The sequence below is a fragment of the Ambystoma mexicanum genome, chromosome 1p (assembly GCF_040938575.1).
Source record: "Ambystoma mexicanum isolate Mex_15411 chromosome 1p, UKY_AmexF1_1, whole genome shotgun sequence".
NCBI lineage: Eukaryota > Metazoa > Chordata > Amphibia > Caudata > Ambystomatidae > Ambystoma > Ambystoma mexicanum.
In genome coordinates, this window is record NC_090921.1 from 1,121,189,317 (window position 1) to 1,121,207,375 (window position 18,059).

Here is an 18,059-nt window from a genome sequence, read left to right on the forward strand (position 1 = left end):
TTTTTTTAGTATAGGCCCTTTTATTTGACAAGATGCCACTAGGACTGCCTTATTATTATTTGATGGTCGTAGCTTGCTCCCATTTTAGATTTAGGTTTAGATTAGGCGTTTTGACCTGTGATCACTTGTGTCTGTCTTTACTGTTGCCACCATGAGTTCCTTACAGTACACACATAATATGCATAAGCAGAAACAACACACAAATATACATTACGATTGTAATGCAAGTAACCATTGGTCACTCTCAGAACATGCACTTGCACCTTCCCTCTTGAAACAAATGAAGAAGTAGGTCTTACATAAGCATCTAGTATACATGTGCACCACACACTATACACGTAGGAGGTATGGAAGCACAGTAGCTATATACAATATGCACAGACTGTAAGTCTGGATATCCAATACACTTGAAATCTGCAGGCACAAACAAGACACTCTCAATGTACAGAAGCAAAGTGTGAATGCTCGGATTAAGCTTATAAACATACAAACTCACACTTTCAGGAACATACACACATGCACAAACACCCACACTGTCAAACACACAGCAATTTAAGAAAGGAGGAAAAAGAGTGACAACTTAAAACAAAAAGAGCTGTGGCTTCTAGCTCACACTGCCCAACACTTTCTTTAAATATTGCATATCTTAATCCATAGTATAGTTAAATAAAGTATTGTGATGCAGTGAGGCAGTGTGAGTTAGTGTTAAAATTGTAATATGATGGACTTTGTTAGTATTTGGCAAAACACTAACTTGTACAAAATATTTGTACCTAATTTAAGGGCCCCCCATGTTTGTAGGCTTCACTTTTTATCTAAACACTTTTAAAAAAATGTTAGTCATGAGGGTGACAGGGATCAGAAATTGGACCAAGACTGGCAGAAACATTTCAATGTGTAATGAGGGTTTTCGTACATGGGGCAAAACCTCAAAATCGGGAAATAAATTCAGGATGGTTAACTCATTTTCAGTCCCACCACCACCTCGGGTGTCACTAATCTCAGGATGATAGAGGATTCTTGTCTTTCCTTGGAGTTTAAGTCCCTCTTGGCCAACTTAAGGTGGGCTTCAGGGTATCTTCACCCACCTTCTTTCTCACAGTTTGTGACTCCAGAATGCAGTCACCTATTCCTCAGTCTCAGGCTTGAGGGGTTCCCTACATCCTTTTCTCCCTCACATTCTCTCAGGCTTTCGGAGTTTCCTGTACCATTTACTCTCTCTTTTGTCACTTGTTAGGCTTAAGCATTTCCTGTACCCTGCACTCTTTCGGTCTGCCACTCTCTCAGGCTTATGGGTTTCTCACATCCTGGTTTCTCTATCTACGTCTCTCAGGTTTAAGGTTTCCTGCACCCTGTTCTCTCTACATATCTCTCTCTCTCTCTCATCTCTCTCTCTCTCTCCCTCTCTCTCTCTCTCTTGGTTTCTCTCTCTCTCGCCCACTATATTTATAAATATATTCATATTTTCTCACACTGGTGTGAGGGTTCACTGCACTCGCACTGCAGGGCTGCATTTTTCCACATTTTCAGAAAATTAACGCCTTCACATAGAGTGTCGCTATCAATAGCCTTCCTTTGTTTAATTCATTAAAAGAACTTTCATGGCAGCATGATGTACGCGTGTCACCCACACAGGCTTCTTCAGATATAGATATATATATATTTGAATATATTGTAGTGACAAGGAATGATGAGACTAACCAAGAGGTGCCATAGTCATTGCTATAAACCGTTATTCAAAGAAAAAAAGGTAAACATATCTATCCTTAACTCTAATAGGGTTTCCCTGCCTAAACTAAAGAAACTCGGCTGCTCATCAGGAAGTCAATGAAAATCCAAATCAAAAGGCACCATCCCAGTCAAGAGCTCCTATGCTATCCCTATCGCTACAATAAACAATAATAAAGTTTTGGTTCTTTTTGGGACTCAGGAGAATGACTCCCTTCTCCTGAATGCAAAGGACGCTACTTCTTCTCATGGTAAAAGTTCCAACCTTTCCATAATAAACTATTATACAAGATCCTCGTGGAGCTAGGAGAATGACTCCCTTCTCCTAGCTGGTTCACCCAATGTTCCTTGAACAAAACAAGTACTTCTTTCAATGAAAGTATAACGCACTCAACCTTTTTTGTACCCTTTTGTTTGCCCCCACTGGGATGACGAAGATGCTCCCTAAGTTCCTCTTGACACCTTTGCGGAACTGCCCAGGGAATTGCAGTATAAAATGGTTTACTGCTTTCTCTGCTTCTTCATCTCTTGGATTGTGGATTTTGGAGACGTGCCTGACTGCAGTGTCCCAAAGCACAAGCTCGATCTTACAGGCTTTGTCATGGCCTCCTCACTCACTGGGTTCTCCTTCCGGATGTACAACAGCTCTCAGTATACCAACAGGTCACTGCTGTGTGGGTCAGAAGACGACAAAGAACAGAGTCCTTCTTTGCTGTTCAGTTTAAATAGCAGGCATGGCCCCAGTGTAACTTCAGTCCAAATGACAGCAGCTGATCGTGCCTTCATCCTGCTCGATTGTAGCTTTCTCAAGCTCTTCTTTGTCCCTGTACTTATGACATCAGGGTGGTTTGATATTTTACAATAATACATGCTATCCCCACACTTCCCACTGGAACATTTGCTGATTCCCTAGATCTTGAGAGTTTTAACTCCTGGAGCTCTCTATGTTAGTCCCCTGACCCTCCTTGATGCTGTGCCACACACTCAAACCTCCTTCCACCATGGATCTGGCCCTTTTGAATCTGGGGATTTACCTTAACCTTTGTCTTAGGCCCAACCGATCTCCACAAACCTTCCTTATTTCTTTGTCTGCACTTCTTGGTCTTCTCCAACCTCCTCTTGATCACTACTGGTAGTCTCCTTCTCACCACATTTTTCTGATGTTTCCCAACCTTCCATTTATTTATTTATTCATTAATAATGTGCCTAGCCCCATAGGCAAACAACTTTCAATATCATCTCCGCCTGGTCTTTACCAACCTCCCCCTGATGTTCTACCTTCTCCTTATCTAATCCTTACACCTCATTTTGCTGCTCTTCTGCTGTTTACAGCCCTTGCTCTCCTTCGACCACCTCCAGCTGTTCAGCAACCTCAGGATGTTCTCACACCACCTCCTTAGCTTATCCACCCACCACGTCCTCCCCATCTAGCTGCCAATTGCATCTCCAACTTCTCCTCTGCCCTACCTCCTCCTTCTCTCAAATATCCTCCTTCTCTTCTACAGGCATCTCTCTCCATCTTTTCTCCAAATATCACCAAAATCTCACCAGTACATTGTTCTCCAACCCCCCAAACTGTCTGTCTGAGACCCCGGGTTTATAAAGCCCAGAAACCCCTCCTTCTGGGCTGGCCTCTGCCTGAAAGTCTGCACCTGTGATGGCAAATGGGTGCATCTCTGCTCTTATACTGACTGGGAAGGCAGACCAAGCAGGGGTAGTGTGAGCTAGTGTGCGCTGGGGGGGGCTCGTATCTGAAAATGCCAGTAAATTCAGTGTAGGTGTTTTAATTTCCCCCTTTCCTAGAAATGGCTCTGCTCTCTTAGCGAGAGCAGGCAGCACTGTTGTAGGCATCTGTAGTCTCCCATGAACTCACTCTGTGCGCCACACAAAGGTTTTTCATTAAATCCTGTGATCTGAACTACAGAGTTCCTATAGGAATCTGTGTAGGGTCCCCAATGTCTGTGCAGGCTCTAGCACAGGCAGAGAGTGTTTTCAGTGTGTGTTCTATGCTGTCTTAAGAACCCTTCAAATCCCATTCCCTAAATTAATAATGGCATTGAGCTTGTCCTTCCTTGAGGTGGGGCAGTGGGCTAGGCTTGTCCTTAGTCATGTGTCTTGTGGAAATAGTGGGACAGGGTATCATTTTTAGGGGACTTAAAAGTGCCACTGTCATCAGGGCATTGCCGTTTATCATCCCTTGTCCTGTGGAGGAACCTAAGTGGGATAACCATGAGATCCTCTCCATACAATCCTAGGCCATCATATTCAGACTTGTAGAGGCACACAGCCCCTTTGGTCACCCCACTAGAAGTCCCCATATTCAGACAGGGGATTTCAAAACAATACATACGTATTATATATTACAGAGATGGTGATATCGACTTTGCATCTGTGGTTAAATTGGACTCCCGATAGGAGGAGCACTTCTTCAGAGTCTCTTTTGTGCCATTCAACAACATTTTCCAAAAGAGATCTAGACCTGACTCTGAATTCTTTTGCAGAGTTCTGTCATGGAGAGCAAAGTTAAAGTAGGGCGTGGGTGGGAGTTAATCCGAAAATGTGCATTTCTCATGCAAACTCCCATAGATAATTTTTGCTTTCTACTTCATGTCACAGATGGCCTACAGAAAACTTCAACTCTGAGAGAAGATAGATTCAAGGGTTTTTATTAAATGTTCAGCAAGGGCGTCGTGCCACAGGGGAGTCACCTCCCTTTGAGGCTAGGGAGGTGAACCCTCTAAGCAAGACTTTTTTATAGCTTAGCGTAGAGTGTGAGGGACAGAGCTAGGATTCTGACATAGGACTGTACACTCTTGTTTTTACATACCGAGTGTGAAATTAGTAATTTTGGTTGAGCAGGGAAACATATCTTAGAGTCAGGGCAAGATAGGGTTTTCTTTTCATTTTATCATTGGAAGAAAAGTGTATGCCAACCACAATGACCACTCTGTGTCAGAGTCTTCCTTCTGCACTCTTACAGGGCACATGCCCAAACAAGGCCTCGCAAAGGAAGCCCTACCAGAGGGCCAAGGGGGATCCCAGGGAACCGAGAGACATTGATATTATTGATATGCAAGTCTTGGGAAGGCACACGGGTTATCAGAGCCAGGAAAATGGGAATGCTGCATACAAGGCGATGCTCAACCGAGACCCCTCTGAAGCAAGCCTATTATTGGCCCAAATGGCCCTGGAAATACAAATTGTATTGAGGAAGACTGTGAACAGAGAGGACCTGAAAGGTTCCCGTGCTCAAATCCAAAACAGGAACTTTGACAAACACCCAGTCAGAAAGGGTGGCATATCATTAAGTAGACCATCTAAAGAAGGGAAGGCGGCGGGAGTATATAAAGACTTAAGACCGGCCATTCATAACCTGCAAAGAGGCTGCAAGACGGCATTGTGAGAAATGAACAAACTTTTAAAACCTTCTTTGGAAAGAGATCACAGCAATTGGGCTCAGCAAAACCTTCGGATAGTGGTCATTGTTATGATCTATATTTCTGTTATGTTTTCCTGAATGATAGGGCCAGATAGTAAGTAGGGTTCGGACTAAGAACTATTTCTTTTGGGCATTCTATGAACACCATTAGTTTAGTTTGATAGGGAATTTAGTGGTAGGGCTGGATAGGCATTTTTCTTAATATTTAAATAAACACCCTTGAACATGTTACATCTTAGTCCGACTCCTGCTTCTGGTTCACCACATAATGCTGGAGATTTTGATGGGTTACGTGTATGCAGGTGATCCGTCCAGCTCTCTGGGTCTTGAGGATGCTTGCAATAACAAAAACAAGACTGGCAATCTACATGATTGTAGAGGCATGGGGTGAAGCAAGGTGGTACTAAGCAAATACAAGTAGTCACTTGGGAAGGGGATAGGAATGTAGGAATGAGGGCACTCTCAACTGCCACATTCCCCCTCTAGGGGAGGACTGGCTCTGACTACCAAAGAGAACCCTACTGCCAGACCATCATCTCAAGTTCTGCCTGGGCTTGCTGTTGACGCACCTACTGGTGTTTATGGGCCAAATTGACACATCATCACTGGGAATTGAGGCAACTTCCAGGTTCAGCATTCCCTCAAACTATACTGGCTCCACACAAGTGTTCCAAGTATAGACGTCCCTCAATCCATACAGGCTCCATTCTCTGTTTCAGGTGACCGCATGAACCAAAGGCCCTCATAGAAATGGTACAATATGTCGGGGAGGGGCGTCTCATAAACGGCAATGTTGGGTGATGTGTGGGAGGTTAATCAGCTCCCCAGCCCAGCAGGAATAATGCATAGACTTACTTAAGTAGACCTTTCTGGCCCAAAGTACTTTTCAGCACTCCCCTAAATGAAGACAGGAAGCTAGCTTCATCGCAGTTCACTTAACCATTTACAATGGATGTTTTCCTTTCCAGGCTGGTCTGAAATTTACTTTGTTGCTTTACTTCATAATTTTGTTTATAACAAGACCTAGAAAATCTGCCTTTAGTAACAAATTGTTGCTTAAGACCTGATTTCATTCTTGACTATACTGAAAGTTAATTGAACTGAGAAAGATTAAAGTCTGATTTCTCCCTTTTAGGGAATGTCAATTCAGGGTGTTGTGACAATTCACAAGGTGTCGTCCCTTCCCCTCAAGAGCTAGGGAGATGTGGCCGCTACCAAATAGTCCCTCTAAGGGTGGGAGAATCTCATGGGGAGGGACTCCACCTCTGGGGACAAGGATAATCGCCTGGGTTACAGCCCATTGAATGTTGTCACACCCAAACATTCCCTAGCCCTTCTCACTGTTCAGAACCACTTTATTGGAAGTCAACCCATGTACTGTTGCCATACCAGAGATAATCCTAAAGCTAAAGTACTGGGACAAAGAAGAACAGAGGAGACATGAAGGTCATTGACTGTGCTTGTACTTGTACGAGGTGGCCCAGAGGAGGCATATGGAGTCAGTTGTTAGCAGCAACAAAGGACTTTTACAATCCTCATGGGGGAACTTGATACAATGTATAAAAAGGAACAAATGACTATTGAATATGTCAAGCTCAGCCGTGTCCAGCACAGCCATGTCAAACCCACCAGGTCTGGCAGCAGGTATGGGAGCTAATCAGCACAAGTGGTCCAAATGCTACCGAAGGACTGGAGGCAAGAGGATGCCGAAAGGACTGGAGGCAAGAGGATGCTGGTAAAGTGCCATGGGAGTCCTACATGGGTTCTGCAGGAGCGAACCCGGGCAGAAGGCGAAGCCGGAGAGCAAAGTCATGGAAACAGATGAGAGAAGTACTGCTCAGCCAACAGAACAACAGCAGAGAACCAGCAGAGCCGGAGAGAAGACACGCAGTCCCAGGACGTCCCAGTGATGTACCATGATCCCACACAAGATAACGGGAGGTGCGGGAGGCCCTAAGGGGAGACAGGGGTAGAAGGTAGACTGGTTCACGATGCTCCCTCTTGCATCAGTAGTGGGGAGCCGACTATTGAATAGAACCAGATATGGGTATGGGACCCGAAAGCAGCTACTGAGAGCATTAGAGGAAATCTTGCTCGTCACAGTGGGAAAAGGAGAACCACTGACCACCAGACGATGGTATGGGACCCGAGAGCAAATACTGAGAAGAAACTAAGCTGTATTGGAAACTGCATAGAGCTACTCCAGGACAAGGGGGGTCATTCTCCTGTAAATAAAGCTTGGATAAGGCATGTGTGAAACCCGCAAGCAAAGGAATGGGAGACATTCCCCTTGACATTCTTATTACAAGAGATCATTCTTTTGGACTCTATCCAGGCAACAGGAGAAGGGGGTCCTTCTCCTGAAGAGGGAACTTTCTATTGGTTTATCGTTTAGTTATAGTGTGAGGGACAGAAGTATGTCTTGACACAGGATGGTGGAGTTTATTTTGACTGACATTCTGACGGACCCTTTAGTACTAGTTTTGAGGCAGGGAAACCCCTCATAGAGATGGGGATAGATAGGTTTTTGGTACTGAAAATAAAAGTCTTTGCCCCCTTTGTGTCCGCGTCCTTCTTTCGACACCCTTACTGTGTTAAAACATTAAACTTGGGATGTGTTTGAATCTAATATTTTCTTGGTAAAATACTACACATGTACAGCCTTCACCTGTCTGCATTGCCTGTTGCTCCAACAGTGCTTTTCCTCATTCTAATCTCACGTTGCGTATAACCTTATTCCCCTATGATATTGGTTTACCCCTCTACTGCTTCCTCTCAGTTTGGCCACTTAGGTAGTCATCCTTTGCAGCTTTTATTGACGATACTTCTTTGCCAGATCTCCCATTACCTCACATACTTCATATATTTGCTCTGCAGTATTAGTTCTCAATTGTATCGTTCCTAATTTAATTGCGTTTATATTTGCGGGATAGAAATTAAGATTTCTTGTGGCATGTGATATATATTTTTTTTTGTTTCCATTTCCCTTGCACAGTGTTTATTATGATCGTCCTCTGCTCTTGTAAAGTCTGTGCTTCTCTCCCCGCACTCCCGAGTACCCAAGAATGGCCAAATGTTGAGAAATGTAAATTGTGTTTTTTATATTCTCTTCTTTAATTGACACTAAATCATCAGTGCTCTATGGCATGGTATGCCCACTCTATGCATGTGGGTCTTTGTCTACAGGCATCCTGCCTGGTGTCTGTTTCAGGGTACACTGTCCATACAGGCAGGCTCTGGGGTGCATTCAAAACTAGATGACCCATCATTTACTGAAGCTGAACCCATCAAGCACAGAGGTTCTTCTTTTCTCATGGAATTCCAGTAGACGATTTATAGAAACATGCGTGGCTGGTGCAGCTCAAACACCGCGCAGGTGCTTCCCGCAAAGATGTGCTTGGTGTGAGCATTTGCATTTGCTACTCATTCATTTTGTCATTTTTTATAGCGCATTTCACCATAATTATGGTGCCAACATGCTTTTGGCTGTGCGTACTCGGAGGGAGTCCAAAAAGGTGGGAGAGTTTGGGAGGTGGTATTATGCATGCGTGCATTCCAAACATTAAAGTTATGCGTTGGTGTTCAAGACCCCGCCAGTGACCCAATGTCTAAAAGTGTGTATGGGGCGCAGTGGCGGAAATAAAATATTCTGGGGGTGTGGGGGGGTGTGTTTAAGGAGGTAGTTATGTGGGAAGCTATAGTTCGAATTTGTGTCATTCAAAGTAGCTTCGTTCTTATGTCAGAGGTGATGTTCAATCGTGTTTGTGTTGTATGCATGTGCAGGATGTGTGGAGTGAGACCGTGCCTTATGGTAGGTTGTGAAGGTTCGGTGTGAGGGGAGAAATGGGTTAGCTGTACAAGCAACAATGTCAATTTCCTGGGTTTCATCCAAGCAGAAGGAGCAGTGCTGCGTTTCACGGGCGATCTAAGTGCTGGATGAATGCATGATACTCGCCCGCTGTGAGGTTCCTGGCATCCCTCTGATAGTCTAATTAGACCTTTGCACATTCGCACTTTTATGTCGGGCCCTTTATTTGTGCTTTCGTCAAACTGCTCAATAGAACAACACAATAAAGAGATGGAAAAAGTAAACGGTGTGAGAAAAGGAGGAGAAAACGGGGAGCGGTCTATCAGTATGCTTAATAATCTCGTTGGCACCATCTGGGAAAGGCAAGAGTTCCTAGTAAGTCACAGTGTGGCATTGGTTGTTCGGGGACGGTTCGGTTGCATGGCCATGTCTTAGCTGACGTATGTTTGCATTTATGATCATGTCTAGGGAGACCTTGTCAAAAGCAGAGCATGTAGTGCATTGCTTTGCATCCGTGGTGTAGCCAGGAAGTCATGGCATGTCTGACATGCACCTTATACAGCTGTGGCCTTTGAGCATGGCAAGTCAGGCCCTGCCAAGCAGAGGGCGAGCATTGCCCCTCAGGACACACCCTGCCTACCCCACTGCTGTCTGGTACGACTGTCCCCTGCGTTGCGGTGCTCGGGGTAGTGAGCGAGAGGCCGGGCTCTGATGGTCTTTTTATTTCTTCCTCCAGAAACGCCTCTCAGAAGATGGAGGACGGCCTGCACGACAAGATGAAGATGGCCATCGAAGGGCTGAGCTCCTCCAAGTACGTCATGTGTGATCCTTTCACCTTTGGACTTTGAGTGATATGTTTCAGGTGAAGACTAGGCCGTGTATGCGCAGCACCGGGCCAGGAATAGATCCTGTGCATCCATGTTCAGGTCAGGGAAGGGCGGATGCTGTCCTCATCCCTTCCCTGTTAAGTCTGGGCCAACCTCCCGATGTAACCCCTGCAAAATACTTGTATAAACATCCCACCATCTCCAAAGATTGTGCTATTGCCATGAATTTTCCAGGCTGTTTTTTTGTAATGCCAATGACCTTGCCTGCCACAATACTATAACGTGTATTCACGCCACAAAGTGAACACATTGGGTCTCCTATTTGTGTACTTCTTTTCATACGCACCTTTTTGAATGCAAGCATAAACTGCAAGATGTTCATGTTTTTGTGTTTTTACAAGATGAGCTTGTGGGTGTGCATACTTACATGTACACCCAAGAGTGTGAACCTCCACCAGGCCCTTTAATTCCTGAATTATTTTGACGGGCTACCCTGGGACTCGCAGAGTCTTTCTAAGCCACCTGTGACTCTTCCCCTGCACACTCTAGTCACTACCGCAGGAATCCTCTGAAATATGGCGTCTGGGCCTGCTGTGAGGGATGTGTACCTATCGTCATGGGTTTCCAGTTATTCCCAGCGATGCCCTTGGTCCTTCAGAAATGCGGTTTGCTGGTCCGGTGGCAATGTTTTTGTTCCCTTGCCTTCATGCCTTTCCTGTCCCCTCTTTTTGCCTCTAACCTCAAACCCTTCCTTCCCATTCCAAGCACTGTATAAAACACTGTAAAAACATGATGAATACCTAATTCATGTAGCAATGTGTTTGCAAACCCCGATAGGCCTGGCTTTTTTAAGTAGGCAATGTTGTGGATGGCCTAAAGGCCCACAGGAGATGCGTCTGACCTGTGCTGTCTGTGCCAGTCCATCATACGTCAGCCTTCTGCACACTTTCCGTCACTAGGATGAGTGCTTACGGGCTGCCATCTTGATTTCTGAATTGAGGGCTTCTTGAACAAGCAGGCCTTTGGTCTACTCCAATGCACTCGGGGGGGCTAATAAATATGGAAGCGTCTGGCGTAGGACCAATAATTCATTATTCTTGGATGGACAAACCGTGAATGCAGGAACTATGAATTCTGTATCCGGTGCACACAGGCGTATATTTTACTCAGCAAAACTTAAGTTTAATGGCTCGAGGGATGGGGTCGGGATTATAGCTCAGGGGCAACGCGCTCGCCTTGGAAGCAAGAGAATGCAGAGCAACACAGGTTCAATCCCTGGGTCTGTGCTTAGAAACCTCTGGGTATTAAGCGCGTTATAAATAACCAATTACATTACATTTGAGTTGAACATGACCTCTTCATTTGGGTGTCCGGTCAAATGGTCAACTACACCGAAAAAAGAAAAAGGCGAATGCCTTTTTTTAATGTATTTTTTTATTTTTTCGCTTTCGTATAGGAAAAAAAGGTTTGTTACACAAAAAAGTGGGTTTGAGGGGTGACCCCCCCCCCCCAAAAAAACAAAAAAAAAACATACATTCGACTTTTTTTTCTCGGTCCTTTTGGCTCGAAACTATTGCGTTCGAAACAATTGCATTCGACCCTTTCACCTACAACCCTTCAATTGCTCTGCACAGCCCTCCAGACCATCATCATTCAGCATGCCATGCCGTCACAGAAGGGCGAGAGGGGTGGATGGGGAGAGACTATGTGCAAATCTAGTCCAGTCCAAACTGCCTGGTCACACCCCTTCTGCAGGAGACCACCAGCAACCACAGACCTGTCTCGGCGTCACTGAGCATTGCCGGTGAGCTGCATGGCCTGCATCTCAAGAATAGTGGTTAAGATTCCTTCAAAACCTTGTGTTAATTATAGTTTGTATTCTAGGTGAGGGTGGGTATACCCAGACGTGGCGTAGGCAAGCAAGCTCAAATCAGCGATGAGGCCCGGCCGCGCTGAAACATGTCTGGGGTTGCTTGTGTTTCTGCGCAGAGAGGCGGTGGACTTGCAGTTTGGGCTGGACTGCTCCCATTGGGCTGGCAGATTCCAGTCTGACTTGCATATGGCAGAGCCCCTTCTGCAGAGGCACAGAAGAGCTAAAAACAGCGACGTGGAAGGTTACCCGGATGGGAAAACCTTCCCCATTAGACACTTTTGGGTGCACGCTATGCAGCGCATATGTGGGCACAGGGTTTGGGGCATTGGTGCTGTGTGCTCTTCCACTTCTATCATTTGGCACTTTTTTTCTAATGTCTCCGGACTACAGGAAAAGCAGAAATGGGTTAAGCCAAACGGGTTGTCATTTCCTATAATGAAATGTCACTGTTAACAGATGTTTTGCAAACTGGGTCTTTCGGAAACAGGCGACCAGGGTGCCTGACTTCAGAGCAATGCGGGATGGTTGTACCTTTTGCAAATGTGCGGTGACTTGACGCGTGCCTTTTTTCACCAGCAGCAGAACTATACAGTCTTCCGGTTTCGCCAGGGGCAACCAGTCTTTTTCCAAGGGTACGGGTTGTTTTCTAAACAGAGCCAATATACACTTGACTTGCTAAAAACATCACGCAACAGGAACACTGCGTCTATGGCACAGGATGTGCTTAAATTATAATGTTTTCCTTGCGTCCCCCCCCCGCCCCCCAAAACAAAGCCTAGCCATGTGTTTGTGAAAGGAGGATCGTTTCCTATGAATAACACGGGTGCTGCCACGCCATATCTCTAAGGATCAAACACGCAACGGGCCGTGGCGCGCGGCCGGTCGTGGCGTGCTTTGTCGTGCTTCTTTGGGATCAGCGTACGTCACGCTGCACGTTCCGCTCAGGTTTAACTGGAAAGGTCATCATTTTCTATCGGAACATGGGGCTTCCTCTCGTTGTGGGTGCAAGGAAGTTCTGAGGAGGCCTTTGCCTGAGAGTAACACAATAACGTTATATTACAGGGCTGTGCATCGCATCGTTGTCCAGCCTGCTCGTAGGGCGCACTCGTGTTGCATAAGCCTCTACCCCAGTGGTATTCAAACTGTGGGTCGCGACCCCCTAGGGGTCCGCGGGTGCATCCCAGGGGGGCCCTGAGAGCTCAGCATGAAAAAAGATTTTTTTTTTTTTTTTTTTTTTTTTTTTTTTTTTAGATTGGAAGAAATGGGCAGGGGTGGCCCACATGGGCGGGATGAAGCATGAAACTGTCTCAGGCAACAATGAAAAAGTGGCCCACAGTTGTAAATGGATATTCATTCCTTTAGTCACAGACTGGGCCTCATTACTACTATGGCGGACCAGTAACAACGGTGCTGGTAAGCTACCGGCACCGTTGCTACCGTTCCGCCATAGTAAGAGTTGTGCTCGTGGGTGCTTGACAGCCCCCGCCAGGTCTGACCTCAGCTCGTCGGATGCACCGGCACCGTTATTAACGGTGCCGGTGCATCCGAGCTCCCCCTTCCCATTTGAGCCATATGGGGCTCAAATGGGAATGGGGATCTACCGGCACCTTCGAAAGGGCAATTATCATGTCCGCCTAACTCGGCATGACCTAGTAATTGCCCATTCGCGGGTGCCAGACCCGGATGCAACTCCAGTGGCAGCCGTGCCGGTTTTACCGGCACAGCTACCGCCAGAGTAGTTATGAAGCCCACTGTTTCAATAGTACCCAAAGGGGTGCTTTGTGTTAAAATGTAAGTAAATTGTGATATATTCAGCAACAATGGTCAACATTGTTCAGTTTAGTTCCCCAGCCGCACATGCTCACTGAGCCATGCAAGTGCTGGGGCGTTTTGCTAGTTTTGCTAGTTTTGTAGAGTCTACCCGATTTGCTGGGCCTTACATCTAAACATTGTTAGTTTAGGAGACGATGCTCTCTTTCACTGCATTTTAAAGTGCTTGTACCCCAGACCCTCGGGCTGAATGGGGTCAGGTCGCTGCAGATTACTTGGCGTTGGCTATCCACACATTAATGTCCTTAGTGTTCCAGTGCCTGCATCATTTCAAATGGGTCACTTTTTGCCTTGGACAGAAGGGGAGCGGTCTAGCAGTTTGGGCTGCTTCCTGGCCAGGATGGACTGATTTGCATAGGGGGAGCGGTCTAGCAGTTTGGGCTGCTTCCTGGCCAGGATGGACTGATTTGCATAGGAGGGCCTCTCTGTGTAGACGGACAGTTGAACTAAGTGTAACACCTGACCTAATAAGGGTTTGGCTGGGAGGGTTATGGTGCTGATCCCCTATGAGAAAGTAGCTAATACATAAAGACAGGGACCCCCGGGTAGGGAAGAGTTCTTTTAATAAAAGTGTGAATGTGTTTGTGTTTAGGTATTGCACTGATTTAACTGTTCTCTCCAAGGGACATGGACGGCTCAGTCCAGTTCATCCTAGGGGCCACATAGAACGTTGGGAACCAGAGAGCATGAGCTTAGTAATGAAAAGAATGTGTTTCTTATAAGCATTACACACCCATAGGTTTCAGAGCGTGGAAATAACAGAAGACATTATTATCCCACAGAGTAGTACTCTTAGGAGGCAAGAACGAAAAAAAGACACTTGGAAGGAAACCATGGAGACAGGACCAGAAGCGTCTTTGGGGACAACACCCTCGATGGACATGGCCTCGGACAGTCGCCAGAGCATGAAGATCTCTGGAGCCAGGCCATGTGTGTCAGGAGCTGCCTGGCGTACAGTCAAAGTTCCAAACAAGAAAGTTAATTCTTTGTATAGCCAAATTCTATTCATGAAGTTCTTCTTGCTCCAAGTATTTTACTCAGCATTTGACAAGTTTCCACAAAATGAAAAAAAATGTCTCAATCTTCAAACTAATAATCAATACTGCAATAACACTTTTCCTTCTTGGAACATGAGTAGTTCAACAATTCTTCCTGATTCACACCAATGTCTTTCTCGGGATGGTTTTTACCATAGCACTTCAAACACAATAGCAGCTTTGCCACTTTCTCTACTTTGTAAACTTCAACCACAATACAGTGCTTCAATGTCTTCTTACTGGTCCGCTAACCTGCCAGGACTACCACTAATATTCCCTATCCTGGTGTACTCTCCAGCCAGGACAAAAAACTCCTAGCACTACTACAAGTACTTTGTGGTTTGGTTTGCTTCAAACTTTCAGAGAAGTCTATGACTTTTAACAACACTTAAGATTCACACTTACTTCTGTGAAGTCATAATACACATTGGTGCTGTTCATTCCATTGATTTATTTACCACAGGCAATGCAGGTTATGTTCCTCTCTTCCTTGATACCTCTTACAAGGAAAGGTTCTCCCCTGGCACTCTTTATCTCTCACTTTCACATCAAACAATTGTTAATGTTTACGGGTCCGGTGGTAACCGTGCCGCCGGACCTGTACATATTTACCGGTGCCTGACTTTCCAGTAACACCGGGGGATTACAATCCCCGGCAGACCGGAAAGTCAGGTGCCGGGACTCTATGGGAATTTGGACCACAGAAGCACCAGCACCGTTGTTAATGGTGCCGGTGTTTCCGTGAAAACTCTGCGGGGGGGGGGGCCATCTCACCTGGGCGGGAGGGCCACCCACCCACCCGGCAGAGTTGTAGTGTGCCAGTCCAGAAACAGCGGTGCCAGTAAGCTTACCGGTACCGTTGTTTCCAGACCAGCACTTATAATGCGGCCTAATGTCTCTTTATCACACTTGCCTTTCTTTGGCTTAGACAATGCTTGTTAGTGGGTGGCGTATATATTGCCTCTTCCTCACTCTGGGAACAATGGTTACAAATCCGCTGCAATAATGTTCTCTTATTATATTGCCAATGCGGGCTATATGTTTGCCAAAGTATTGCTCCCTCTTTATTTTGGCTATGGTTGTTATTGGTCTTCTTCTATGTTGCCCATTCTTTACTTTGTCAATGCAGGAGTTTTATCTTGCTGCAATATTGCTCACTTTTTGTTTTGGCAGTAAAGGTTGTAACCTTGCTTTCCTTTAAAGTGAGTATATCGCCCACGTAACTTTCTTTCATCAGATTGGTATTCAAAATAATTACTAACGGCCAGCGTTCGACTACGGAGCATTCCGGGGTTTCCTAATGCAGGCAAACTCATCGGTCTCTCCACAGGTGTCAGCTCAAACCACTGCCTCTACTTCTTCTGTGGTCTTCTGAACTCCTGCCAGCCCCGGTCACATTTCCGTGGCCCATGCCGCTTTGGAAGGGAGCCTGCCTTGCTCTTCCTGCATTCCGGTGTTCGCCAGCCACTAGAACCAGGCATACAACAAAGAGAGTCTCTCTTTCTCTCTTTTTTTACGGGACTGCTTGTCAGTTTACCACTTTCTTCTTCGTGACCTCTGCAGTTCAGAGTTTCCACTCTGAGAACCCTCTCAGGACCGTACTCCGCTTCCACAACAGTAGCAGCTCCGGTGTCTTCAGTTATCTGCTGCTGTAACTGCTGCTTACAACTCCTACTGCAGCTCCACCCACTAGTTCTAATGGCCTGCACCTGAGAGGGTCTTAAATACCTAAAAGTCCCACTCAGGTGTGGGTCATTAGGATCATTTAACTGCACACTAGTTTCGTGCCTTCCTCGTCCCAGTACTTCTGGGATTGTGGGACTTGAAGTCCCCAATGTTCTTATCTCTTTTTATTTCAGTCTTGTAATTGCAATTAATTAACTCTTTTTAGTAATCATATCTTTAGGGAAGGATTCGGGAGGGATTAAGGATTGGTCTAGATTTAAGGGAGAATTATTTGTATTGGAAGCCAAGGTCTCAATGCTCTGCTTTCCATATATTTTCTTCCCATGCTGATCACAACGGTTTTCACTATCAACAAAGCAGGTAGGTCTAACTCTGAAGAAGACAAATACTGCATCCCTCCCAACTTAGCCATCCTATACCCCTGGAGCCCTTTTTCTTCCCAGGTGATCCTTCCAGTTAATACCATCCCCAGGGTTAGGAAGCAGCTGCCTTATGCCGGCCACCAGGGAGGAGACTTTAGGCAAGGTTTCTTTGAGGACTTCGCTGGATTCATCACAGACCCCTTACAGAATGGGGCCCCGAAAATTCTGTATCCACCCCTGCCAACCTCATGACACCCTTCACCTATCTGGCTAATGTGGGGAGGATACCGTTGCTAAGGGTTTACGAAAAGACAAAGATTAGGCACCTGAAGAACTTCGTAGGACAGCCGTTGCCAGCTCATTCTGCTGAAGGCACAGCATGACACACACTTGCAGATTATTCGGATAGGCCGTAAAACTCAACCTTAGAGGCAGTTTTTGTGACAAATAAAAGGACACACCAGAAGAAGTAATTACTCCACCTTTAAGAGCCATAGCGAAACATCTGCCATTCGCTGAAAAGTGGCCAAACACATGAGCTGACAACTGTTTCAGTGATAACTGGTCATTGGAAGGCCATAGTTCAAAGACGCAAAGAACCAGGTTAATGTCCGGAAAGCGGATGCACCAGAGGACCTCAGGTGTACAGACACAAATACCCTTCAACGAATGACAACAAAAAGAACGTTCCCCCACTGGAACCCTTCCACTAAGTCGTGCTATGCCAAAATCACAGACGGTACAGGTTCACCATACAAAACAGTGGAAGCCAGCTCTGCCAAAAGATTAACCACTGTCACCACAGGGGCCAGTCGGGGATTGACAGTCCCACTATCCCACCAGCATATCCAGGCTGCACAGGTTGATTTATAAGATCTGAGGTCACTAGGGGCCCATCAACCACTAGTGAATGCCAAAGCTGACCTAGAAACACTGTGTGGGGCTCAACGGTCCCCGATATGAGCCACACAAGTAGCCAAAGGGAACCATCCATTACCAGTGGATGGGACTCCCCTTGTGGGCCGCAAATGATATCTCTGAACATCAGCAGGAGCTGAGGGAATGCACTAAGAAGATGGAGAACCAGTAGATACCAGGCCTGCATCTGCCACGAAGGTGTCACTGAGACCGCGCTAGCCCCTCTAATTTGAACCTGTGAAAGGAACCTGGGAATCATGGCAAAAAGGGGAAATGCATACACCATGCCCATGCCCCAGTGTTGAGTGAAGATGTCGCCCGGTGTCTGGATCCAGTTCCCAACTAAAAAACAGTGAAAACTGCATATTGAGCCAGGACGCAAACATTTTGACGCAACAGGAACCCCTAAGGGTCTATAAAACCCTGGGAGACCATTGCCAATCTGCTGGATCCTGCCAATGGCAGGAGCACCAATCGGCAATGATGTTGGGCACTCTGGGATGAAGACTGCCTGTACTTTCAGTTTATGGTGAATGCAAAACTCCCAAACT

At 46.0% G+C, this 18,059-nt stretch overlaps 1 protein-coding gene across 4 annotated transcripts in view; it reads left to right on the forward strand.

Moving 5' to 3' along the window:
• ADCY7 (adenylate cyclase 7) overlaps positions 1-18,059 on the forward strand; it is a 1,256,803-nt gene that overhangs the window by 954,675 nt on the left and 284,069 nt on the right. For all 4 annotated transcript variants that reach the window (XM_069604769.1, XM_069604771.1, XM_069604772.1 and 1 more), the window contains one exon: positions 9,712-9,786. In XM_069604769.1, coding sequence (XP_069460870.1) covers positions 9,712-9,786 — 75 coding nt within the window. The remainder of the gene's footprint in view (positions 1-9,711; positions 9,787-18,059) is intronic.